This window comes from Echinops telfairi, unplaced genomic scaffold (assembly GCF_000313985.2).
Source record: "Echinops telfairi isolate 266 unplaced genomic scaffold, ASM31398v2 ScPeMD7_3;HRSCAF=10, whole genome shotgun sequence".
Taxonomy (NCBI): domain Eukaryota; kingdom Metazoa; phylum Chordata; class Mammalia; order Afrosoricida; family Tenrecidae; genus Echinops; species Echinops telfairi.
The window spans coordinates 15,451,524-15,477,894 of NW_022103899.1; the positions used below are offsets into that span (position 1 = coordinate 15,451,524).

Consider the following 26,371-nt stretch of genomic DNA (forward strand, 5'->3'; position numbering starts at 1 on the left):
ACAGGACAGAGTAGAACTGCCCCCATGGGCGTTTCCGAAGCTGTAAACTTTATGGGAGCCCAAGACCTAACCCATTAATGCCATCTGGACACCCTATATCCAACTCAGCGAGCTACTGGAGAAGAAATCCTCATCTTTGTCCCGCAGAGCTGCTGGTTAATTTGAACCGCCTACCAGACAGGGCTCCTGGGCTCCTTTCCTAACCCACCATCCGCTTTGAGGAGAAACAATATGACAGGATGTGTTCATAAATATCTTACAGCCTTGGAAACCCAGGGAGGACAGTTCTGTTCAATCCTATAGGGTCACTTTGAGTTCGTATTCTTGGCAACTGGGTTCAAACCACTGCCCTGGTTAGCCAGGCTAGCCCTTAAATACTGCACCATGTAGATGCTAATAACTGGCCTTATTTGAGAAAATCGTGATTAGATTATATGGAGGTGATTTTTCAATGGAATTTCTTTTATTTTGGCAGCTTACAAAAGTGTTTGTAACTGCATTGCCAAAATAACCGTTAACATTTAGACATTAAGTTAGAAAATGTTATATATACTATATCTTGCCTTCTATTAGTTCTGTGAATACAATTGGGTGGCATTATTATTTTTTAATTATTTCTTTGTATTCTCTTCAATAAAGTCTATGAGTTATCTGATACCTCTTTATTTTTGTAGGTATACCTGCCATCCATAACTGACTTCCATACTGATCATCAGCACTCTTTCTCAGCAAATATGGAAGACTGACTCTTCTGACATTCTCAAACATTCCATGCTCTGACTTGTAAGAATGACAATCCTTTCTTTTTTCAAAACATATCATTGTTACCCATCACAGTTGATTGCTTGACATAGGCCAAGGGCTGCGTAAAGAGATATGACCTCATATCTCTGAACTCATAGAACCTTGAGGTGAAGAAAGAGACAAACAAATAATCACTACACTATCCTAAAATGAGCTCTGGATTAGAAATAAGGAAAGGTGTTTCTGGAGCAGGAAAGAAGGACTTGAGTGAACTAAATCTGAAGGGATATGTAGAAATCATAGTAGAGAGATAGAACTATATGAGATAAGGAATGAGTGAGTGCCACCAAACTAAGTTAAATTGCATTATTGGCATGATGTGCATATGGGAACTAGTCAAATAAGATTGAAAAGATAGGCAGAGGTCTGAGAAAATTTGGATTTCGTTCGGTTAGGAGATGGATATCGTTAGAAAATTTTAAGTAGGATAGCAACGTGATGAGATTTATATTTACAAAGAACCCAACAGAACACTTAAAAGCTGGTTAAGATGAAAAAAACAAAATAAAATAAACAAAAAGACAAACTCATTGCAAACAAGTTGATTCCCACTCCTACCCACCCTGGAGGCCACACTAGACCTGGCCGTGTGGCTTTTCAAGACTAATTCTTTACAGGAGTAGAAAGCCTAGTCTTCCAAGGAGCAACTGATGTTTCAAGCCGGGTTCCATTAGCTGGTTATTTCAGTAGTTCAGGGCAGAAGGGGAAACCGGATCAGCACCAACTGTAGAAGAAAGGACTAAACTCGTGTTATTGGGTAGATAGTACAAGGTGCCAGGATGTAGACTGAGGAGAAAGAATTTCTAAGATGGCTTCAAGATTTTTAAATTTGCCTCGATGAGTATAAAGTAGTCAATAGCATGGCCTTAAAATAGAGTAAAATATTGGGAAGGAGGACACACTCCTAATGTTTATGTAGACACATGAAAGGTGCTAATAAAATGATGTTTGGTAGTCATTAATTATATATCATTAAATACTTAGTAGTAATGAAGTTCTGTGTGGCATCCAAAGATACATAATAATAGATTCTCCTGCCTTCAAGTTTTATATAGTTCAGGATGGGTGTGATAAGCATCCATGAGTAATAAAGCCAAGTACTTTAGGAATTGAGGGGGAGGAAGGATCATTCCTGGTTTCAATGATCAGTAATAATCATGATACAAATGGTATTAGAATTAGATCACAAAGATAAGTAGGATCACTTTAGGATTAAACAGGGAGGGATTGATGGCAAAGGAATATTGAGGCTTTTGATACTTGAGAATTAGAGAATAGATTTCTGGGAGATACGGAACATAGGTACTGAAAAAAAGAATTTTGTGATTTTAGAGCATATGCAAACTTTACAGAGCAAAGTTCCAACACTGGTGGTAGTACAATGGGGTTTTAGAAATGAGTTATTGATAGGAAGTTGATGACAGTGAATATTAATAGCTTATTTAAACTTTACAAAAGAAGAGGAAGGTAATTACTGGTAGGGTGATAGGGCTGAGGGAAAGAGTTACTTATTTTTTTGCATGTGTGCCTTCAGGCCTTGGATGGCTGCTGGTCTGGATCAAGAAACTAAGTGAAAGTGCTGGCCTAGGAGCAAAGAGATACCGACCTGAGACCGGAGGGAAGGGGAAGATGATGAGTAGAGATGTAGACATTTTAGGAGATGTGTTAGTAGGGTGAGAAAGGTGGTGTGAGTGTCCTTCAAAAAGTTCATGAAAAAATGGAATTTTTCCATGAACTCTTTGAAATCCCCTCATTATGTGTAGATAAGAGTTCTTGCTATGGATTGCCATGATCTTACTAAACTACAAATGAAGAATATGGGGGGTAGAATTAGGGATTTATATAGAAATAAAAGATATGGGAACGAGATGTCATGAATGAGAGAAAGATGAAGTGATTACTAAGACTGCTCAGAAACAGTAGAGGTTGGGAAGCAAGGCTAGGTTTAAATCCCAAAGCTTGACTGATGAGTATTTTTGCTTAGAAATTTTTGTTTTTCAAACTAAGTTGGAAGACTGAACCCAAGCCTATTCTATGATCAGAAACTTAGGTGAAAGTGTTAGACATAGGGTTGGATAGAGGATTTGTTCATTTTAAAGTTGTGAAAAAAGCCTGTTGCCTTCTAGTTGATTCTGACTGTGTTAGTATGGGTTGACTAAAGAAACAAATCCAGAGACACATCTATGTGTATAAGAAAGACCTTTATATAAAAGAGTAATTGTCTATTAAGAAAACATCACAGCCCAGTCCAGATCAAGTCTATAAGTCCGATATTAGCCCATAGTCTATAATTTCCTCTTCACCCTCACGCAAAACATGCAGTAACACTGAATGCAGGAGGATGGCAGGCCAGTGGGTGGAAAGTCATGTGGATGCAGTGGCAGTGGAAGCATCTTAGCACTAGTGTGGGTCTCCACATGGTTCTTCCAGCTCCAGGGCTCTTGTTCCAGCCAGGATCTCCACGTGGCTTGTCAGTAAGACAAGCAGCATGTCTGTGTATACCTGGCCTCCAGTAAGCTATTTATTTCCCTGGCACCTCCAAATGAGGCCATCAAGCTAGACTCCACCCCTTCGCAAGTTGACACTTCTATACCAACTCATGCTCTTAAGTGCAATTGGGCCAGTCCCTCCTCATAGGAGCTCTATGTACAACAGATGAAACCCTGCCTTGGTCCTGCACCATCCTCACCATTGTTGTTAAGTTGAGCCCATTGTTGTAGGCGCTGTGTCATTCCATCTTGTTAGGGCCTTCTTTTTCACTGACCCTCTACCAAATAGGTTGTTTTCCAGGGATTGGGATATGTCTCTTCCTCCTCACTGCCAGGAAACATCCTGGCTTATGAGGAGTCTCTCTCATTCCTTGAGAGCCACAAATAACTGTTGAATGGTAGTTGTTTGTATGCAGCACTCACTCAAAACTGTCCCTCCTCCCCCCCAAAAAAACCCCAAATGAAATCAAATGTGTATATTAACTCGAGAGTAATTGTTAGTATTAGAGAAGAGTGTTCCTTATTTCTCTGTATAATAATCTCTGATTATAACACTGTGATTTTATAGAGCTGTATTGTTTATAGATTATTTCACATAGGCGTTTTTATCTGACCCTCTACAGACCAGTGAGGTGTTATCACCATCATATTTAAGATGATGGAGTGATTTTTCAGAGGAATTTAAATGGTTTGCTTCAGTTCATGCATAATAAAGATAAACCTCAAAACTTGTTTTTTACTCTCTGGCCTGATAGGTTTTTCCATTGTGTCAATCTTTGCCTTGTGTGAAGCAAAATACAGCTGTTACGGATTTTGTCCAGTTAACACTACTGAGAGCTTACGATGTTGGTTTCTGAGAATTACATTCCATCAAATTCTGTATAATTGTTATCTCTGTTCCTTCTTGCTCAGTTATTAGTCTTATTTTTCACAACGTTTCTTGTGTTACGATGCCAGAGAAAGAATCCTAGAGGCTATGATGTCAAGTCATCATGTAAGCGCATAACTAACCACCAAACCAAACTCCCCGCTTTCTTGTTAATTCTGACTCATAGTATGATTCCTTAGGAGAGACCAGAACTGCCCCTGTGGGTTTCTGAGGCTGCAAATCTTATGGGAACAAAAAGCCTTCTCTTGCAGAGCATCTGGTGAACTTGAACTGCTGACCTTTCAGTTAGCAGGCCAAAGCATAATGAATCCTGCCACCAGGGCTCCTCTGTTCATGGAAAATTAAGGAGGTGCTTAGGTTTTGTGTGTTTTGTTTTTATCTTTTTGTAACAGGAAAACCTTGACTCTGGAATTGCATGTTCCTTTTTCTAGAACTAGGCATTAAGACATAAAACCTACAATTCCCTTATCTGATTTTCATATGTGGTTTTACTCTATTTTGAGCAAGCATGTCATTTAAACAACCAGCATAGAGGTTCTGGATTTACAGGTTGGATCATCATGGAAGGGACCTTGAATATCATGCTGACATTGGAGCTATGTCTTTCTGACTTTGAAGAGTCACATAATTAGAATTTTGTTGTTGCTCTTGAGAATATACCCAATTAAAGATATATCAGTTTCATAGTTTACCAGTTTAGTAATTCACTTGACACTGATATATTCTTTGAGTATTAAAAAATTTTTTTTTTCAAAACCATCTTATTAGGGGTTAATACAGATATATCATTCCATCGTTCAGTCACAACAAGCTGTATTGTACAATTGCTGCCACAATCAATTTCAAAACATTCTTTTCCTTCCTGAACTCCTTGACATCAGCTCCCTCTCTTTGAATATTGTTGCAACCATTCTCATTGCTGTTTTTTTTTTCACTTCTTGTAACTCTTTTTTTTTTTTAAATCATTTGATTAGGGGTTCATACAACTCTTATCACAATCTATACATACATCAATTGTGTGAAGCACATTTGCACGTTCACTGCCCTCATCGTTCTCAAAGCATCCGCTCTCCACTTAAGTACCTGGCATCAGCTCCTCATTTCCCCCCCTTCCTCATGAACCCTTGATAATTTATAAATTATTTTGTCATATCTTACACTGTCCGACGTCTCCCTTCACCCACTTTTCTGTTGTCTGTCCCCGAAGGCGTAGGTTATATGTAGATCCTTGTAATGGGTTTCCCCTTTCCACCCCACTTTCCTCCACCCTCCTGGTATCGCCACTCTCACCACTGGTCCTGAAGGGATCATCCGCCCTGGGTTCCCTGTGATTCCAGTTTTCCTATCTGTGCCAGTTTACATCCCCTGGTCTAGCCGTCTCATTGCATTTTTCTGAATTGTTCCTCCCCCATTAACATAGACATGAATGCCTCCTAAGTTTCCAGTCTTTTGAGCAGCTCTTGTTAATTTGATTCCATATGGGTAGACCTTAAAAGAGTGTTGTTTTACTACTTAAGTACAAGAAAACTTCAAGGAATATTTTTGGTTTAAATTGTAGAGATTGCATCAGATTTTATCAGTTTCGGGTTCACCCAGCCTTAACGGCACCAGAAAGCCTGAAGTTTATGAGAACTTGAAACTGTCAGTAAGAGTAGTTGGGTCCCACCTAGTGGTTCTGGTTTCATGGCAAAGAGACCAAAGACATTGTTCATGAAGGCAATTTGCCCTACATTACATATCCTCTTATAGAACGATGCTTATGGATAATAGTGTTTAGAATAATTAACTGAGATGATTATTTGATCATTTTAGATTTACAGTGTTTCTAGAATTTAGATATTCCACTAGAGCTCAATAATTAGACATTGGCACTCATCAGAATATATGGATGACTAATGATGGTTAAAAACATCTGCCATTAAGGCACATGACTGATAGTCATTATCCTCATCCCAAGTCAAAGACACCAACTGGTTATGCCCAACCAGGTAGGTCATACATTATTCTCATAGCACAACTGTTTTTCAGTTATTACCACAGTGTGATTTATAAACTGAATATTGAAAAAAGTACATATACACACAAAAAACCATTTTAGTATACTCTTGTTTGGATGATTCCATGCTTTGCTGAATATTGCATTCTTAAGGATACTTGAAACAGACATTATGGAAAATACAGTTGAGGGAGAAACCTTCTGAACATGAGAAGTTAATTACCTAGGCTTGGTAATTTATTCTCCCACTTTATCTTTTACCTTTTAAATGGTAATATTTATATGTAGTACTTACTGTTCACTAAACATTTAAAGGCAGTTCCACATGTGAAGTATGCCAAAGCTATTCCATAAATTGTAGTTATTTTTGCTGTAATCATCAGTGTTTTTAATAAGTAATATAGAGTGGGACTGGGCAGTGTTTCACTCTGTTGTACATAGAGTTTGCTACGAATGAGAATCAATTCGATGGCACCTAACAACAGAATCAAGTGGAGAACTTTGATTCAGGAGGCTTGAGGTTAATTAGTAAATTATGTTGTATAATACTGAGAGCTTGGATTCTTGCAATGGAGGAAGAATGAAAGTAAGAGAAAGTTCGTGTGCAAGACACAGGAAACAAAAGGATGCCGCATAGAAGCTGATGGGTGTGCATGACTGGACTTAAGTCTGATGGCAGCACTGGAGGCAGGGGAAGCTAGTTGTTGCACGTTGGGTCTAGGTAGTGATTGAAGTCTAGGAGCAATGTCAGCAGTGGAAGAGACACAATGGCCCTCAGAGCAACTAGGAAAAAAGTGGATTTCTCACGCCTTTTTTTAATGTGGATTTTCTGAGCCTGATATTTAGACCTGTGTCTTATTAGGAATAAGAAGTAATTTGATTTTCAATTCAGGAACTGTTGCATGACAGTCTATAATTAAGAATTAGCTCCTCCACCAGCTAACTGGATGACCCCGCATAGGCTTCTTAACTTCTCTCTGCTTCATTTTCCCCACGTGCAGTATGGAGACAAGAGTGGCTCCTTTTTCAGAGGTATTTGTAAGTGTTACTTATATTATTATTTTTGTTGTTTAGTCAGGAATGTTCAATAAATTTTATTTTATAACTTACATTTTAATTTTTTTAGCTACTTCGCTAACAGCTGGAATGAACCAATTACCTGCAGCTACAGTTCGCCTCCTTTCAAGTTCTCAGATAATCACTTCAGTGGTTAGTGTTGTAAAAGAGCTCATTGAGAACTCCTTGGATGCTGGTGCTACAAGCATAGATGTTAAACTGGTGAGTTTCCTTGAGAATGACTCAATGCAAAGTGACTAAAGCAAAAAGAGGACTGGGAAGAAGGTAGATGTTTTCTTCTTAAAACCATTATGTTTCTACTCCCTTTTATACACTTGTGACACAGTGGTTAAAGCACTAGTCAACTAACCAAGAAGTTGGTGGTTCAAACCCACTAGTTGCTTTTGGCCATCTGCTTCCATAATATAAAGATTATGAGAGCAAATAACTTCGTCTTTCTCGCACAGGTTAGCTGCTGAATTTGAGCCGGCAGCCTTGCAGTTGCAGCTCAGTGCTTAACCCAACAAGCCACCAGGGGTCCTTCAACCGTACAGCCAGAACTCAAAAAATCTAAATTCACTGCCATCCAGTTGATTCCCACTCATAGCAACCCTATTACTGACAGCAATGGGTTTAAATTATTCTTCAGACTTTTTTCATGTTTAATAGTACATTCTTCAAAATAAATGTTAGCATTCATTTGCATTATATTAACATTAAAGGAGATTATGAAAGAAAACATTTATTAGATTTCCATCATATAAATCACCACTTTGATTTGTCTTTGTTTTTTTATTAATATTTAAGCTTGGTTATTTATATTTACCTGTTTTAGTCTATAGTCCTTCATTTTATTCTTCAAATCTCACTTTATTTCAAAACATTTTCCCTGTTGTTTTTGGCATTTTAAAATTTCAGTGCTGCATATTAAATCATTCCAGTTAATAATGACTTAGAATGCTCTTTGCCTGGTGTTCTGCTTATCAAAAATTAGCCACTGGCCACTCTGTGGAGTGCAGTTCTACTCTGACATGCATGGTTGTAGTCAGTTGGAATCGACAGGACGGCACCTGATTTATAATGCCTGTGATTTTTGCAATTAGTTTTTAAGTCTTTCTCCCTTACTTTAAATTGATTCTTAGAAATAAGTCGCCCCATAACCTTGCCAGTACTAGAATGCTGGGCACATTTAGGAAAGTATATAGTTTTTCTTATTTGAGTGAAATGCAAAATAATAATTTAAAAAATGTATCTTCCGTTTATCTGACATTCATGATATTTCAGTTATGGCAATAGATATAATGCTGATAAGAATATCTTACTATGAAAAGGACCTAATTTTTTTCTTAGTATCTGTCATTTTTCCGATTCTATATATTTTGTGTCACTTCTTCAATAGCTCTGTGAGCTCACTTTTATATTGCCACTTTAGGAGCCTTGGTGAGTTGACTGCTAACCAAAAGGTTGACAATTCAAATTCATCAGCCTTGTGCCAGCCGCTCGATAGGAGAGAGATGCAGCAGTCTGCTTCTGTAGAGAGACACAGCCTTAGAAACCGCGTGGGACAGTTTTACTCTGTTCTGTACGGTTGCTATGCGTCAGAAATGACTGGATAGCAAACAACAACATACCCATTTTACAGATAATTAAGTTTTGAAAGCTTGTTCAAGGACATACAATTAAGGAAGTAGTAGAGATGAGATCAGAACCCAGGTGTTTTTTTATTTTAAAGCCCGTTCTCAATCTTCTCTCTCTTCTAATGCTTCACACAGAGTTGCTTAGAATTATTTTGGGAATTATTGAAACAGATTTCCCAGACCTCATCCCTATAAGTTTAGATCCTGAATGGGGTCCAAGAATTTGGACCCATTTTTAATGGATCTTATTTGAGACTGATATTAGTCTAGGGAACTCACTTTGAGAACTGCTATTCTATACTCTATCATGACTCAAAGAAAAATAGCTGCAACAGTCAACCTGAATGTACCGAGTATAAATATAGGGAAATTGGAAACTGTAAAAGATGAAGTGGAAAACATCAATATCTATATCCTAGGCATTAATGATATGAAATGGACTAGTATTGGCCATTTTGAATAAAAAAAATCATGGTTTACTTTCCTGGGAATAGCACAATCAAGAGGAATTGCATTCATTGTCAAAAAGGACATTTCAAGATCTATCTTGAAGTACAATGCTGTCTGTGATAGGTTAATACCTATCTGACTTCAAGGAAATCCAATCAATATGACTACTCAAATTTATGCACCACCCACATAAGCTGGTGATGAAAAAAAATTGAAGAATTCAGACCAATGTCTTTAGTCTGAATTTGATCGAACATGCAATTAATATAGATAATTATAGGCAATTGGAATATAAAAGTTGAAAAAGGAAGAATAAATAGTTGTGAAATATGGTCTTGGTGATAGAAACAAAGCTGAAGATCACATGATAGAATTTTGCAAGACCAATGACTTGTTCATAGCAAATTCCTATTTTTCAACAACACAAAAGGCAACTATACCTATAGATTTCTCCAGATGGAATACGCAGAGATCAAATTGAGTACATTTGTGAGAAGAGATGTTAGAGAAGCTCAAATATTCTCAGCTAATACCAGGCCAGAAGCCGACTATAGAACAAACCACCAATTGCGCATATGTAATTTCAGATTGAAGCTGAATACAATTAAAACAAGTCCACTTGAGCCAAAATTTGACCTTGAATCTATCCCACCTAAGTTTCAAGATCATCTCAAGGACAGGTTTGCACTAAACACTAATGACAGAGGACCTGAAAAGTTGAGGGATGACAACAAGAACACCATACATAAAAAAGCAAAAGATAAATAATAAGAGAGGTAAGAAAGAAAAGATCAAAATGGATGCCAGAAGAGACTCTCTAACTTGCTCTTAATCATAATGTAGCTAAGGCAAATGGAAGAAATGATGGAATTAAAGAGCTAAACAGAATATTTCAAAGGATGCCTTGAGAAGACAAATAATATAATGCAATGTGCAAATACCTAGAGTTAAAAAACCAAAAAAGCAGAACACACTTAGCATGTCCTAAATGGAAAGAACTCAAGAAAAACCGCAAGCCTTGAGCTTCAATGTTAAAAGATTCTATGGGCAAATCTTGAATCATGCAGGAAGCTTCAAAAGAAGATGGAAAGAATACAGAGTCACTGTACCAAAAAGAACTGGTCAACATTTCACCATTTCAGGAGGTAGCGTAGTAGCAAGAGCTAAAGAGAAGTTTAGGCTGCACTGAAAGCATTGGCCAAAACAAGGCTCGAGGAATTGATGAAGTACCAATTGAAATGTTTCGACAAGCTGGTGAAGCGCTCCTTGGGCTATGTCAGGAAATTTGGAAGACAACGACCAGTACTTGGCCAACAAACTGGAAGAGATCCATATTTTTGTCCATTTCAAAGAAAGATGACCCTGATATCATATGCAAATAAAATTTTGTTAAAGACCATCCAACAATCCAGTAATACATTGACAGGGAACTGCCAGAGATTCAGGTAGGATTCACAAGAGGATATGGAACAAGCACTATCATTGTTGATGTCAGAGAATACTAGAAAGATGTTTACTTGTGTTTTATTGACTATGCCAAGGCATTTGACTGTGTGGATTATAAACTCTGGATAGCCTTAAGAAGAACGCTAATTCCAAAACACTATTGTGCTCAAGTGAAACCTGTACAGGGATTAAGAGATGGTTGTGTGAACAGAACAAGGGAATACTGCCTGATTTAAAATCAGGAAAGGTGTGCATCAGGGTTGTATCATCTCACCATACTTTTTCAATCTGTATGCAGAGCAAATCAGAAGGAGAAGCTTGATTATGTGAAGAAAAAGGCTGCATCAGGATTAGAGGAAAGCTTAATAACAACCTGCAATATGCAGATAACACAACTGCTGAAAGTGAGGACAACCTATGGCCCTTGCTGATGAACATCAAGGATTTCAGCTTTCATTATGGATTATGATTCAATGGAAAGAAGACCAGAATCCTCACAAGCGGGACCAGTAGGTAACATGATGAATGGAGAAAAGATTGAAGTTGTAAAGATATCTTGCTTCTATCCCTAATCAGTGCTCCTGGAAGCAGCAGTCAAGAGATCAAAAGACTCATTACATTAGTTAAATCTGCTGCCCACGACCTCTTTAGAGTATTGAAAAGCAAGGATGTAACTGTGAGGACTTAGGTACATGTGACCCAAACCATGATATTTTCCATTGCCTCATATGTATGTGAAAGTTGAATAAGGATGACTGAAGAAGAATTCATGCATTTGAATTGTGCTGCAGAAGAATATTGAAAGTACCACGGACTGCTAAAAGGACAATCTGATTTGTGTTGGAAGAAGTACAGCCAAGGGCACCTTGGTAGCAAGGATGGCAAGACTTTGTCTTACGTTGGATATGTTGTCAGGAGAGACCAGTCCCTGGAGGAAGACATCATGCTTGGTAATGTAGTGGGGCAACGGAGGAAAGGAAGGCCCTCAAGGATATGACACTGGCTGCAACAATGGGCTCAAGTATGGGAACAATTGTGGGGATGGCACAGGATGGAGCAGTGTTTCTGTTGTGCATAAGATCACTCTGAGTCAACCTCTTGTTGGCACCTAACAACAACATAGTACATCAAAACTGTATTGCTTTTAATTAAAATATTATGAGCTTTATACAATTTACTGTAAGTTTATTGAACAAATATGTTTACTTATTAATAAATAAATTTATTCTGATGATTGGCAACATTTTTTCTAGACTTCATATAGTTGGCTAAATCTGATTGGAATATAATAGATAACAGTTAAATTGGATTAATTAACTCCTTATTTAAAAATTAATTTTCTTACAGATTTCACATAGGGATTTTAGGCAAATATATATCTTTTCCTTCAAGGTCTCTGGAATAAAAATAGTATTTTATAAAAATAGTATAAAGGCAATAGAAGGTCTACAAAAGTAATTAAACATTTTTACATGGCTATATATTTTAGCCTTTAGACATGTATCAGTCTCCACTTTATAAATTTTGAAAATTAATGCTCTAATTGTATTACTCTACTTAATGAAACTTGTTATAGTTTGCAATAGCTGTCCTGATTGTGAATGTTTTCATAATTAAACAATTTGATATGATTTTAAATATTGAAACAGATTTTTGTGTTATTTCATTTTATTCGTATGTCTTATTTATGTTAGGATATTTGCGATTCTGTAGTAAATTATTTCCCTATAAAATGAAGCAGAGCAGTTATTCCCAGGATGTCAACTTACTTTTAGATTGAGTGTCTCCTGCCTTGCCCTCCTTGTATATCTAAAATGTCCCACATGCAATATTGTGTAATTTTAGCAATTTTGTAAGATGTAGTTTTTTAAATAGAATCATGATTGTAGAATTCTCCCTCCCCCCACCCCCTTTATAAATTCGGTTTGTAACTATACACACACAACTTTGTGGAATTAAGGTTATGCTAAACACTGGCTAGCAAATCATGTAGGGGTCCCCGGGTGATACAAAATTAATGTGGTACTTTGCTAACCTATAAGTTGGAGGTTTGAATCCCCTTACAGATTCCTCACTCCATGGAGTGTATCATGACTTATAGGGACTCTAGGGTAGAGTAGAACTGGTCCCTGGAACTTCTGAGGCTGTAAATCTTTATGGGAGCAGAAAGCCTCATCTTTCTTCCTTGGAGCAGCTGGTAGATTGGAACTGCTGACCTTGTATGATGTAGGACCAACTACGCCCCCAGAGCTCCTCCTGAGAAGAAAGACCTGGTGAGCTGGCTCCGAGAAATCCGCCATTGAAAGCACTGTGGAGCACAGTCCTACCCTGATAGGGTTACCATGAGTTGGAATAGACTAAAAGATGATGTTGATTTTGATCTTGTGTATGCATTTTTTTATTAGAATACTAAAACTAACTATGATTGAGATATTTTTTCTTGATTTTTACATTTAAAATTCCCTGAAATTGTCAAGTTAGGTATATTTTGTTAGCAGCTTTCTGTTTGGGAACTATTTGTTGACATAATTTTAGAGAATTGTCAAAAAATTACATTAAAGTTTCTTTTGAAAGCAATCAATAGTTGGAGGAAAAAACATTAAAAATAAGAGTAATAATTGCTAGATTCTTGGTGATAGAGCAAGGTGTTTTTTGTTTATGTCTGGTGATTTGATTTGTTTGGGGGACAATATATACAGAAGGTATTTGCCATTCACAGGTAATTTTAAAAATTAAGTATGTAAATATAAATATTAAATATGTTTGATACCAAAACGATCCAAAGAAATCTAATTAACATTATACTGACTCCTTTTTTTTACAGTTGGATCTGAGTTCTAAGAAAACAAGGAACTTATATACTATATCATAATTAGGAACTAATAAAGCTGTGAAACCTCTTCCCTAAAATTAAGCTTCTATGTGAATGAAAGTAAATGACATGCTTGTTTCACTTGTGTTTCTTTATGTGATAATAAACTGTGTAATGTTTTATGTACTAAAAGCAGTCACTTTTTTAGGAGAACTATGGATTTGATAAGGTCGAGGTGCGAGACAATGGCGAAGGTATCAAGGCTGTTGATGCACCTGTAATGGCGGTGAAGAACTACACCTCAAAAATACACAGCCATGAAGACCTGGGAAGTTTGACAACTTATGGCTTTCGTGGAGAAGCCTTGGGATCAATTTGTTGTGTAGCTGAGGTAAGATCATTTTTATTGATTATTCTAGTAATTTTATAAACAGAGAACTTTAGAATTAAGAGGAAGGAAACTCAGAATATGGCAAACTTGGTTTTACTTTGCTAGTATTTGTTGGAGGAAAAACATTGTTTAATGGTTCAATGGTTTGGGAAAAAAGTTGAATTTGAATTGGTACCTTCTTACTATACCACTCCTTAGAACCTTTACACCACTAAAGCGTATCGTGAATCTCTATATGGTGGATTATTGTAGCTACGTTTCACTACACCTATTTGATTATGAAACCCTTTTATTGGGATGTCTTGACCCCTGAACAACACGGATTTAAACTGTGCAAGCCCAGTTTATGTGGGTTTATAAACCAAAAAAAAAAATCTCTGGGTGATGCTAATTATCTCCATGTGAGCAGTTTGTTTCTCTAGCAAATAGCATATCATTGTAAAAAGTTACATCTCAAGATTCTCATATATTTTCTCTCAAGTTTAGTGCAATATTGCAGACCTTGAATAACACCCTAGCATCCATACAAAATGCCATTGGGGGTGCCAGAAGTGCTCCCAGGAAGCTGAGAAGCCATGGCATTACATGGAACGTGGAATTGCTTCATATGTATTACATTGAGCTCTACCTACTCTTGCTGGCCATTTCAGGATAAACTAATCCCGCATAAGGACTATTGTGTACAAAGAGAAAAGGAAATGTGTGAAGCTGTCACTGCAGTGACAACAGGCATGAAAACTCTACACTTTTAATTAAATACCTTTTTATCTGATTTAATATGCAGCTTTTATGTGAGAAACTGTTCTCACATAATACATAAATAGAATATGAGGGGTCTTCAAAAAGTTTATCAAAAAATGAAATAGAAAGGTAGGGAATTTTTCCACAATTTTTTTGAAGCCCTCTTTTGTGTGTTTTGGGTGGGAAGAGACCAGTGTTTGCACTTTAGATGACTGCTCTTGAGCTTTTAAGTTCCCTGTCAGTGCTCCAAAGTAGGATGTAGAAAACTGTCTTTGTCAACTATATTACGCCAAGTAACCTTAGTGCCCTGAAGACTATGGTTGTATCCTCTGACCATACTTAGTCAACATGTATGCTGAGCAAATGATCAGAGAAGCTGGATTAAATGAAGAAGACTGTGGTATTAGGATTGGTGGAAGGTTTGTCAACAACCTGTGATAGGTAGATGATGCTTGCTGTGTTACCTAACACTAAACTTGCTTGCTGAAAGTGAGGAGGACTTGAAGCACCTGTTGATGAAGACAAAGGATTGCATTCTTCAGTATGGATTACAACTCAATGTAAAGATGACCAAAATCCTCACAACTTGAACCAGTAAGGTAATAAAGATTGAAGTTGTCAAAGATTTCCTCTTGTTTAGATCCACAATCAGTGCTTTTGGTTTCAGAAGTCAGGAAATCAAACAATGCATTGTGTTATGTAAATCTGCTGCACAAAACCTCTTAAAAGTGTTGAAAAGCAAGGATGTTAATTGACTAAGGTATTCCTGACCCCCAAGCCATTGATTGTATTTTTGATCATCTCATATGCATATGAAAGTTGAGCATAGATTAAGGTAGACCAAAAAAAGTCAATGCATTTGAACTGTGGTGTTGGTGAAGAATATTAAAAGTACTATAGATGGTCAAAAGAATAAACAAATCTGTCTCAGAAGAAGTACAGTCAGAATGCTCCTTTGAGGCAAAGGTAGCAAGACTTCATCTCATGTACTTGACATGTTTTCAGGACATGTTATGTCTGGGAAAGGACATAACACTTGCTGAAGTGAAAGGAAGAGATTGACACAGTGGCTGCAACAATTGACTCAAACATAGATTGTAAAGATGGTGCAGTGTCAGGGAAACCAGTCCCTAACAAATCATCACGGGTCTGGTGGGCGCACTTATACAGTGATAATAAGTAAAGATTATAGTAAAGTCACAGCATGAGAGCTAGAAGAGAGATTAAAATAATGCAGTCAGACACATTTCATGGTAACACGCTTGGTGGTCCATGTGGAGATGTGGAAGGTGGGAATTGCATGAGCAAGCGAGAGCAGTTATTACTTACTGCTGGCACACAGAGGATTAGGGTCCCTGCTTGTTAGAACCCAGATGTTTAGACATCACTACACAAGGAAAGGCCTTGTCATTTCTGAAGTGTACTCTGTTTTAAAACCTCTACCCCAAAGCCAGCACACCTTCCTCTTCTTCTCAGCACTTGCTTTGCTTAAAGTTCATTGACTCTCCAAATCGATTGAGGAAGACTAGCTGAACATGGCACATCTTTCTCTTTGCTAACTGTATATAGGAGCATCCAGCTCTAGGATCTTTTAGAAGAAGTTTGTGTTTAAAATGAGGTTTGCACCAGTAACTTCTGAAGCTACTTTACGAATGTTGTTTCTTTGAGAACATTAAAAAAAATTTTTTTAATTTAAAATTTTAACTGTTTAACTCTTTAAAATTTTAGTTATTGTCCAAACATACTAGATAACCTCGAAGCTTTGTTGTGGCAAGGTATTGTTAGTGAAGATAGATTTTTGGATTTCTCTAAGATGTATCTAACTTTTCACAAGTGACACTGATTATTTTCAGTTTTGTCTGCTAGATGGCAGCACTATATTGGTCTTTTAAAAAGATGTTGTACTTTAGCCTGATAATTTATCCAAATCTTCACTGCAGCTCTGATTCCAGATGGCAGTTTTGGAAGTCCTAATTTTAAAACTTAAAAAAATTATATATTGCAGTGTGTAGAGCTTCTCTTAGAAAATTATTAGTAGAGCATTTTATGGATTTTCCTGTTTGGTGTATATATTTGAGGAAAAACATACAGGCTTATGTGCCTATAGAGTATAAAAGTGTGTAGAAAAATGAAATTAAGGGGTAGTGGAATTTGTCCTTTAATTTTTGAAGCCCCCTTGGACATACACACACACACGCAGCACACTTGATTTTTACATGTGTACATATTCCACACCAAGACAAAGAACGTTATCAACACCCTAGAATGTTCTCTAATGTTCCTCCTCAGATGATATCCCTGAAAACCCAAACTTCAAACCCACTGCCATTGAGTCAAATTTGCATCATAGCGACCCTAGGGGCAGGGTAGAGCTCCCCCTATGGGTGTCCGAGACTAACTCTTTACAGGAGTAGAAAGCCTCATCTCTCTCCCACAGAGCAACTGGTGGTGACCACGAGGTTAGCAGCCCAACACATGACCATTATGCCACCAGGGCTCCTTAATATCCCTCAAAGGTAACCCTTATTTTGACCTGTAACAATATAGATTAATTCTACCTGTTCTTGAACTTGTTGTAAATGGAATTTTACAGTATGTTAATTTTATCAAAAAGGTATTTTCATGATGGTTTGGGTTTAATTTTGCCTTAAAACTAAGGGAAATCCCATAGAACTGGAACAAACGGTTACTCATGGGTGAATATTGGTACACTGCCCAGGCAACCTGCTTCAGGCTGAAGTACTCCTTGCTCCAACTTATGAGAGTCTCCCTGTGGAACATGACGTCAGCTCAGCTGAAGGAAGAGAGTTACTTTCCCCAGAGCATGGCCCTATTCTGGCGGTAGTGTGCATCTAGTAACTTGTGGAAGCAGGGCTGTACAGGCCCTCTCCCAATTCAGGACAGCTTTGTAGGACAATCTCAGCTCCCGAGTGCCTCTTGAGGTCACCTGAGGCTTTTGTTGGGATGCTTGCAAAGCTCTACTACTCTTTCTGCCCTGCTTTCTTCACTGCCCCCACAAGTGATCATTCTCAAGCACCCCCCCCCCCCCAATACAGTTCCTGTTCCCTGATCTTTCAGAGTCTGCTTCCTGGAAAAGCCAATGTACAACTCGGGCCTTCTAAGTTCAGTCTCCTCATATTACTGATGAGGACACTGAAGTCCTATGAAGCCAAATGCCGGGACTTCTTACACAACTATAAAACAGAGCTTCAAAATCAGTAAACAAATCTCCCATTGTCTATTCTGCAGGTAGTTTATTTCAGATGAACCATGCACACTGCGATGAATGCAGTATGAAAATTATAACCTATTCAGGGACACATAGTATGTCTGTGGCAAAGCCAAGAATTCAGTTCCAATTTCATGTTTCACAGTAGGCCATGCTGCCTTCTGGCTAGCATAGTTAGAAAAGTATTTATAAGTTTTAAAACACCTTCATGTTAAAATGATACATATACCCACACCTGCAGTGGTAACCCCAATAAATACGTTATCAGGGGTAGGTTGAAACTTTTATGTGGCAGGGGTAGGTTGAAACTTTTATGTGGGTGCACTTTAAACAATATTTGAAAAATATGGAAATCAGTGTATGTTAAGGTCACTGTATTTAAAAAAACATATACTATTTAGGAAAACTTAAGTCATAAAATTCACTTCTTAAACTTAACTGAATATTTCTGATCACACAAAAAGGGTGAGATTTCATACATAGAAGTCGTATATTATATTTTAAATACTGATTTATTTTTTAAAATTCTTGAATGGGGATCACAATTATAGAATAAAAATTGTGATTTGGTTATTTAGCTACCAAACTAGCTGTATAATTTTAAAATTATGTAGGTGCAAACCATCTCAGACTTAGCGGTTGATAACATGTTTTGGGAATGCAATTTGTCACAGTTAATCCAACCATCATCCAGAACTACTTATTGAAATTGTTTTTTGTTAGATTATTTCAAAAATGTTAATTTCAGTTATAAGAACAAAATTCATGGACTTGCAGCAAAATTGGAGAAATTAAAAGCCTGTCTAATTCTGTATTATTTATACATTTTAACATAACAAGCATTTTTTCTAATTTTTTAATTAAGAAAAATACTTCTAATCTTAGAATTAGACTGTCCAAGTGAGGGAATCGTTCTTTTTACGTCTACATAGTAAACTGTTGGTATTAAAAATAAAATGACTCCTTCCATAGTCATTATTAAATGCAAGGATACCAATTACACAAATTGACAGAAACTTAATATGTTATTTGTAGAGAAATAATTTTGTTGTACTTGTCATTCCTGAAAGTTAAATTACTAAGTATTTTGACTAGAATATACTAGAGATTGTGAAAATCCTTCTTTGACTTGTTCATAAAATTTATTGAAGATTACTTACACATATAATTCTATTCACATAGTATAATACAGTGTATCAGTTAATTTGTCTCATTGCATTCATGATAGGCTATAGAAGCAGTGACTCTCTTTTCAAATACCAATAGTTTATTCTCTAGATGTACATAGAATGTTTCTTCCTTTGGGCTTTTAGTTCTAAGATTAGAAATAACTGAAAAGTTAGAAGAACTGCTGTTGTTTTATGTATCTCACAATGAAAGCAATTCTTTTCCTGACAAAGAAATAATTTAAACTTTTTGAACTGGATTTTAAGTGTAGGCTAAATGATCACTCCATTTTAGGAGGAATACAGTACAGTTTTGTTTCCTTAAAATCAGAACAAGGTCTGAACTAGAAGTAAGAAGTCTAATTTTAAGTCCCAAGTATTTGTAAATAAGAGACTTGGACAAATGCTTAAAACATGCTACTCTTTCTGAGATTTTTTTTCATATAAAGTGAGAATAATGATTTGATGATCAAGGGAAATAATATGTCTTAATGCCTCTTAAATATTGTCATGCGCCACATATATGAAATTTGTTTTTCAACCTGGGACTTGAATGTGAAGATGCAGTGATATGAAATGAGAAATTGAGCTATTCTGTTTTGAAGATGTAAGCTAAAACCAAAACCAAACTCACTGCCATTGAGTCAATTCTGATCCATCTCAATGCTACAGGGAAGACTGGTACTGTCCCTGTGAGTTTCCAAGACTGTAACTTTGTAAGGGAGTTGAAAGGCTCCTTTCTTCCTCGGAATGGCTGGTGGTTTTGAACTGCTGACCTTGGGGTTAGCAGCCCAACATGCAACCCACTAGGACTTGCTTATTTGTGGAATCACAGAGCTGTTAAAAGTTAAGGGGGAGTTGATAGTATCATTCTCATGGTTTTGAGCCAAGCCTGGATTTTGTCCTTTAGAGCCGTGACAGTACTACTTATTTCTGAGTAAGCACAGGGATTTTTGGAGCAGTTATCCTAAATGCTCACAAGTAGTAGAGCTCTGGTGAGGAAAATGTCAAGACAAGGATCTCTCTGTTTCTGATGTTCCCATGCTGCAGGTGTCTGAAGTCAGTTTGCTAGTATTGGAGTACCACTAAGCATGGGCAGGCATACTCACCCATTCAGAGAAAAATATGTTTTATCTATTCAAGAAAATATCCATATTTTCATATTTCATCTGAATTGTAAGGACAAACTACCTTAGTTTTCAGACTCATGTTTGTATGCCAAAGTATTTATCCATAGGTCACCCACCCCCTTCCCTCGAAAAGAGAGACTTTAATATAATGACCATAAATTAATTTTTGTCAACCAGATATTTGCTGTAATTGCTAGTTTTATATACTGAGTTTTTAATTTATTTATTTTTAATCTGAAATTTCCAGAAAAGCGATGCTTATCTAAAGTACAAATGTTTTTATGTCATTGTAATTATTGTTCTTGAAACTTGGCAGCTGGACTGAAGAGTCAGGTTTTAATAATTGATAATTAACATAAATTGTAAGTTTCTACCTGTAAAATACTAGTTTTCTTTACTTCTCTTGTCGCCACTAGATTCATTCAGTGCAATTTCTCACTGTCTCGGGTAAGAAGCACTAGCGGTAGGTTGTAGTGTTTGTGATGCTCCAGATGGTGGAGTTGTTGCTGGTTCAAATGCTAGCTGCTGCACAGCTAGTGCATTCTGAACCAGTGCCTGGTCCAAAAAAGTGTTCTTGCCAGGACACAGGGTCATATGATGAAATGAACTCTTGAAATACAATTCCTTCCTCTGAGGAACACACTGTATTTCATGAATTTGTGAAACATGCTTGTGCGTGTTAGCCATCCCTGTCTTTAGTAGGGAATTACAGAGCATTGCCTATCTAAATAAATTCTCATTGTACCTTAAAAATTGTAATTTTTGAAATTTTTTGAAGCAATATTGTGTCCCTCTTTTTGCTTTAATGTAATTTTTACATTAGGATCCATAGGGTTCATTTTCACTTTCAGTATTCAGTTTATTCATTAGGCTGAAATACATGTTCAGTTACTATTTACTAATATATTTAATGTGACAAAAAGTTAGTGTCCATAAAATGCTTTGAACTTTTTAAAGCAGAAACTTCTTGTAACCTTATAAAGTGTTAGCCTCGTCTTCATCTTATCATCACCCTCCCCTTAAAGATTATAGTGCAATCATTTATTCAGGACCATCTAGCAAGCCGTTGGCAGAATTAGTACTAGAACTCGGAGTTCCAGGGCTGCCTTTGCTTAGTGATACCAACTTTAGGTCAGGTGACTATCTCTTTGGAGAATAGAAATAGAATTCAATTGACCTTGGCATTTTGGAAAAGCGGTTGGTTGAACGCAGAATTGTTTTTAAAGGGACAAACATGGAGTAATTAAATTAGAAATCAATATCTCCAGCATTTCTGTCCTCTGTTTTGAACAAACTTTGCTAGGGGAAATTGCTGTTGGACACAATAGAGTTGTAATGTAACAGGGAATATTAAGGATAGTTATCGGGAAACTCTTTATGTAAAATCATGGAATACACTTTTGGAATATGTAAAACAATCACCTAGGTGTATATAGAAGCTTACACCTTCATGTGTTTGAGGTACCTCTCTTCTGGGTAACAAGTCTATCACGGAAATAACATTTTGAGGCAGTACCCCAAATGTGGACTTTACTTGCAGAGAGAATCTAGTAAACTCTACCAGTACTATGAACTCACTCACCACAATTGAATCAATTCCTCCCTGTTTCACTTAGCCATATGGCTTACAGTAATAAGTGCATGGTAAGACAGGTTGACGGATCATCAACTGTAGATTTAATTAGACCTAGATAAGTTCTGGCTGTGGCTTCTTTGTGGATCTTTATGGCTTAGTCCTAAATTATATTAATTTAAGATACTCGCATTCAACTCTGTTAAGTTGAAGGACAGCCAGGAAGAATTGCTCATAGTGTTGGGTCGTCATTGCTCATTAGAAGTGTGAAGCGGCTGTCCTGTTCCCTGTTTACTCTGTTTTCCTTGCCATCAACCTCACTCCCAGCCGTGGTATTCTCTGACGGTGATGTTTGGCCGTTGTTAAACTGTAGTTTCACAACATGCGTGATCTGTTTTACTATTGTTGTATTCCTCTACTGATCCTTGGTGTGGGTAAATAGCGGAGGGTGACAGAGATCCAAATAGTACTAATCTGCTTAAATATTTACTTCTGTGACTAACATTTAGAAAAAATTTTTATATGGAATGAGAACCTTTCATAAATATGCTGATATGGATTGACTTGTGTCTTCTCAAATACTAACCTCCATGCCTGTGATGATAATCCCATTTGAGATTAGGTTGTCTTTGTTATGTTAATGCAACAGGATTAGTGTAAAGTGTTTTTCTTTTGACATATGAAAGAGATTGAGTAAACAAACAGGAACAGCTGAGATGGGGAAAGGAAGATGTCAAGGTGATGATTGCCCAGGTGCAGAACCCAGAGTACACAAGAACCTTCTTCTTCAGCTGACAGAGAGAAAGCTTTCCCCTGGAGTTGGCACCCTGGATTCAGACCTCTAGACTCTCAAACTGAGAAATTACATTTCTGTTTGTTACAGCCACCTACTTATAGTTCTATGATAGCCACACTATCTTAACTAAGACTGAATTTGGTACTGAGGTATGGGGTAATACTTTTAATGATACCTGAAATATGAAAGCAGTTTTAGAATTGAGTAATGGATAGAGGAGGCCAGAAGAGTTTTAAGCAGCCCCATAGAAAAAGCTTAGATTGCCTCGAAGAGATTGTTGGTAGAATTATGGATATGAATGGCAGTTCTAGTGAGGGCTCAGAGGGAAATGAGAGCTCTAGAGAGCGTTTCTGTCAACTTCGAGAATATATGGTACTAGGATCAGAATGTTGCTAGAAATTCTGGTATAAACTGTGCTTGTGGTAAGGCTTCTATAAGAAAATGGACAGTGTAGAGGAAGTTGATCTGCTAAGGCCTAGTTGCTGGGATGACCACTCAAACAGACGAGGCGAATCGAGCCATCCAAAGCCAAGGGAGCTGAGTTGCCATCCCAGAGGACCCCGGAAGCAGAGCCAAAGCCCAGGGCTGAGAATGCCTTGACCCAGAATCCCGAGGGTATGGCCAACACCCAGGGTCTGGGTGCTCTCAGAGAAAAGAGGATTCTTTTCAAGACATGGTTATTTTCAAATCCAGGGTCATTTATTCTGCTTGCTTCTTTCCCTCCAATATCTCACATTTATAAAGGGAAGTCTATCTTGAGCCTGCTCTGGCATTGTACTTTGGAAAAATATTGTATATTCACAGATTCACCTATGAAGACTTGGAATTGACTTAAGATTTGGGGGATTAATGAGGAGTGATGTGTTTTGCATATGGCAAAAACATTCATTTTGTGGAACCACAGGTGGAATGTCTGAAGTAAATAATGTTAAATGATAGATGTGATAATGACCCCATTTCATATCTAAAATTATAATCATAATTTTATTAGTGTTTTTTCCTCCCCTCAGGTTTTAATTACAACAAGAACAGCTGCTGACAATTTTAGCACCCAGTATGTTTTAGATAGCAGTGGCCACATAATTTCTCAAAAACCATCACATCTTGGTCAAGGTAAGAAAGTAATTTGTAGCTGCTTTTTTTTTTTAAAAAAAAACACAACACTTTTTCTGTTTCAACTATTTAACATATTGTTACTCTTTGATTCAAAGTATTGCTTTAAAACCTGCAGGAGCGTTTATTTTACTGTATTGGGTCACTTGGGTTCCATAGACATTTCAAGAGCTTGACACTAGCCAAAAGATTGAGGTTCAAACCCATCCAGAGACACCCTGGGGGCCAGGCCCGGTGATCTACTTCTGAGCCTGTGATCTCCATTGCACACATACGGTCAATATGAGTCGAAATGGACTCAGAGGCAAGTAACAATAACATCATCTCTGTATATGATAGATAATATTTCATTAGAACATCTGAATCATCACTGACTAGGTAGTCATGGAATAAACCATGAAAATATGACTAAATAAGTAAAATACATGTATTTATATGTGGAAAACTTTACTTGCACTGATAGAATAGTGTATCCATCACACAGTTTTAAATTATCAGCTCATTGTTAATATTTCATCTAACACTGTCACCACTTTTTCCCTTTCTGTATTATTTTGTGGCAAATAAATATCTTGATTATGATCTCTACTTGCCATTTAGCCCTAGGCTTTTATACACGTGAAACGCTTAGTACATTATAATTGATATCATATATTTTTAAGTTCTTCAAATAATTATTCAAAAAATTAAATCTCTTAAAAAATAAAATCTCTTTAGACTTAAGTTTTACATAATTCCTATAATCTTTTTTTCATACTGGTAAATGTTGGTAATGATTAACCAAATATTTAAGGAGCCCTCGTGGTGTACTGACATAGTGGTTACAAGTTGGGCTTCTAACCACAAGGTGAGCAGTTTGAAACCACCAGGGAGAAAGATGGGGCTTTCTATTCATGTAAAGAGGTACGATCCCAGAAATTCGCAAGGGCAGTTTTATGAGTCAGCATCCATTCGATGGATGGAGGGTTTGGGGTTTTATTGGTGACGTAGTGGTTATATGTTGGGCTGCTAGACACAAGGTCAGTTGTTCAAAACTACTAGCTGTTCTGGAGAAAGAGGAGGCTTTCTATTCCCATAAAGAGTTACAGTGTCAGAATCCCATAGGGGCAATTCTACCTGGTCCTTTGCATTGCTGTTAGCCAAAATTGACTCAATTGCAGTGAGTTGGAGTTTTGGAAGTGAATATTAAAGGTATGATCACTGCAGCCGTGTTCAAAAGCATTGTAAGGTCTACAAGGGGCCTTGTTTTTTATTTTTGTCTATGTGGGTGGGTTTTTTAACTCTTTTTCAACTGTGTCTAATATGGTTGTCATCATAGTTCAGCAAAGTACTGCATTTTTCCTGTAGTCTCTTCTCTTCAGTTCTAATGTAAAGTTATTGGATTTACTTTATTCAAATGACTTCTGTTTTTGTTCATTGAAATTTATATTATTTTGTATCTTAATTTTTATACTAAATTCTCTCATTCTCTCTCAACTTTCATTCTCGTCAACTTAGTTACTGATTATTTTGACCATTAGGAGTTAATTTTTTTGTATCCATATAGGGAAAGAAGTTAATAGAAATGCCTAAAAAAACAAAGACATTAACTTTTTTTCTCAGTTAATGAAATAAGCTAAATTCTTGTTTACCTTATTACTAGTTTTTTCCTCTAATGATATTTAATATATTGCTGTAATATTTTATACATTCTAATTGAAAAACAGATTGTGATTATTTTATTATAGAGTGAAGGGTAACATAAAAAACATTTTTTAATGAGGATCTCTCCAGAAATGTTCTGCCCCCAGTTCTTAGGAGTTCAAATTAGGAGACCATTAGGAGATATTTGAATGGCCATCCAGTAGAGAGAGTACTTTGAAGTCATCTAGTCACCTTATAAAACTTAAATGTACTTATTTTTATCTTAGTCGTAGCCAGGCTAATCTGGATAGCCAGCGGCTCTGCATTACTCCTATTTCTCCTGCCTCTCTCTGTATTCATCTCCATGGGAACTGTGCAATAATAGTCCTTAAATGAGAAATCCACCTGATCTTTGCCCTTTTACTGGCTGATTTTTCTGATCCTGCTGACCTCATTCTTGTACCTTTAGTAAGTGAGACCAGGTAGGCTTATTAGGAAATTTCTTAAGTCAATAAATGAACCTTATTTTGTTTAGTGTATTCCTTTTATCTAGGGATCAATGTATTTATAAGATCAGTTGTTATGAAACCATAATTGCCTTTCACAACTTACTTTTTCCTCTCAACTATAGTTATTTGCCTGGCAAAGCAACAAAATGCCAAGCTCTCAATTTAAAAAATTTGCTCTAGGTGGGCATATTATAGAAATCCAAAACACTTTCAAAAGCCTTACACGTTTATATTGCCTTAGTGCTGATATTTTTGAGTGATTAAATCGCAGACTCATATTTCACCAGCTGTCATTCAGCTTCCATTTAAATATTTTCTGTGTAAGATAAAACTACAGATCAACCATCCTAATTTATACCTGTGCATTTAAGGTTCTTGTAGATTAATTTTGACTGCAGTGTGAACATCCTTGCTTAGCAGTTACTCTATACCATGTCATAGGATGACACTTGCAGAAAGCCAACTGTAGGACAACTTACAACAAAATCCTATTGGGCATTGGAAAATTTGTTACTTCTTTA

General features: G+C 36.8%; 1 protein-coding gene across 3 annotated transcripts in view; it reads left to right on the forward strand.

The window, feature by feature from the left end:
- Positions 1-26,371, forward strand: part of PMS1 (PMS1 homolog 1, mismatch repair system component) — a 99,183-nt gene that overhangs the window by 696 nt on the left and 72,116 nt on the right. The window contains exons 2-6 of one of the 3 annotated variants that reach the window (XM_045296074.1): positions 675-783; positions 7,180-7,216; positions 7,305-7,456; positions 13,788-13,970; positions 23,616-23,718. In XM_045296074.1, coding sequence (XP_045152009.1) covers positions 7,325-7,456; positions 13,788-13,970; positions 23,616-23,718 — 418 coding nt within the window. In that variant the 5' untranslated portion in view covers positions 675-783; positions 7,180-7,216; positions 7,305-7,324. The remainder of the gene's footprint in view (positions 1-674; positions 784-7,179; positions 7,217-7,304; positions 7,457-13,787; positions 13,971-23,615; positions 23,719-26,371) is intronic. The other 2 variants (XM_045296070.1, XM_004701727.4) reach the window with 2 other exon arrangements.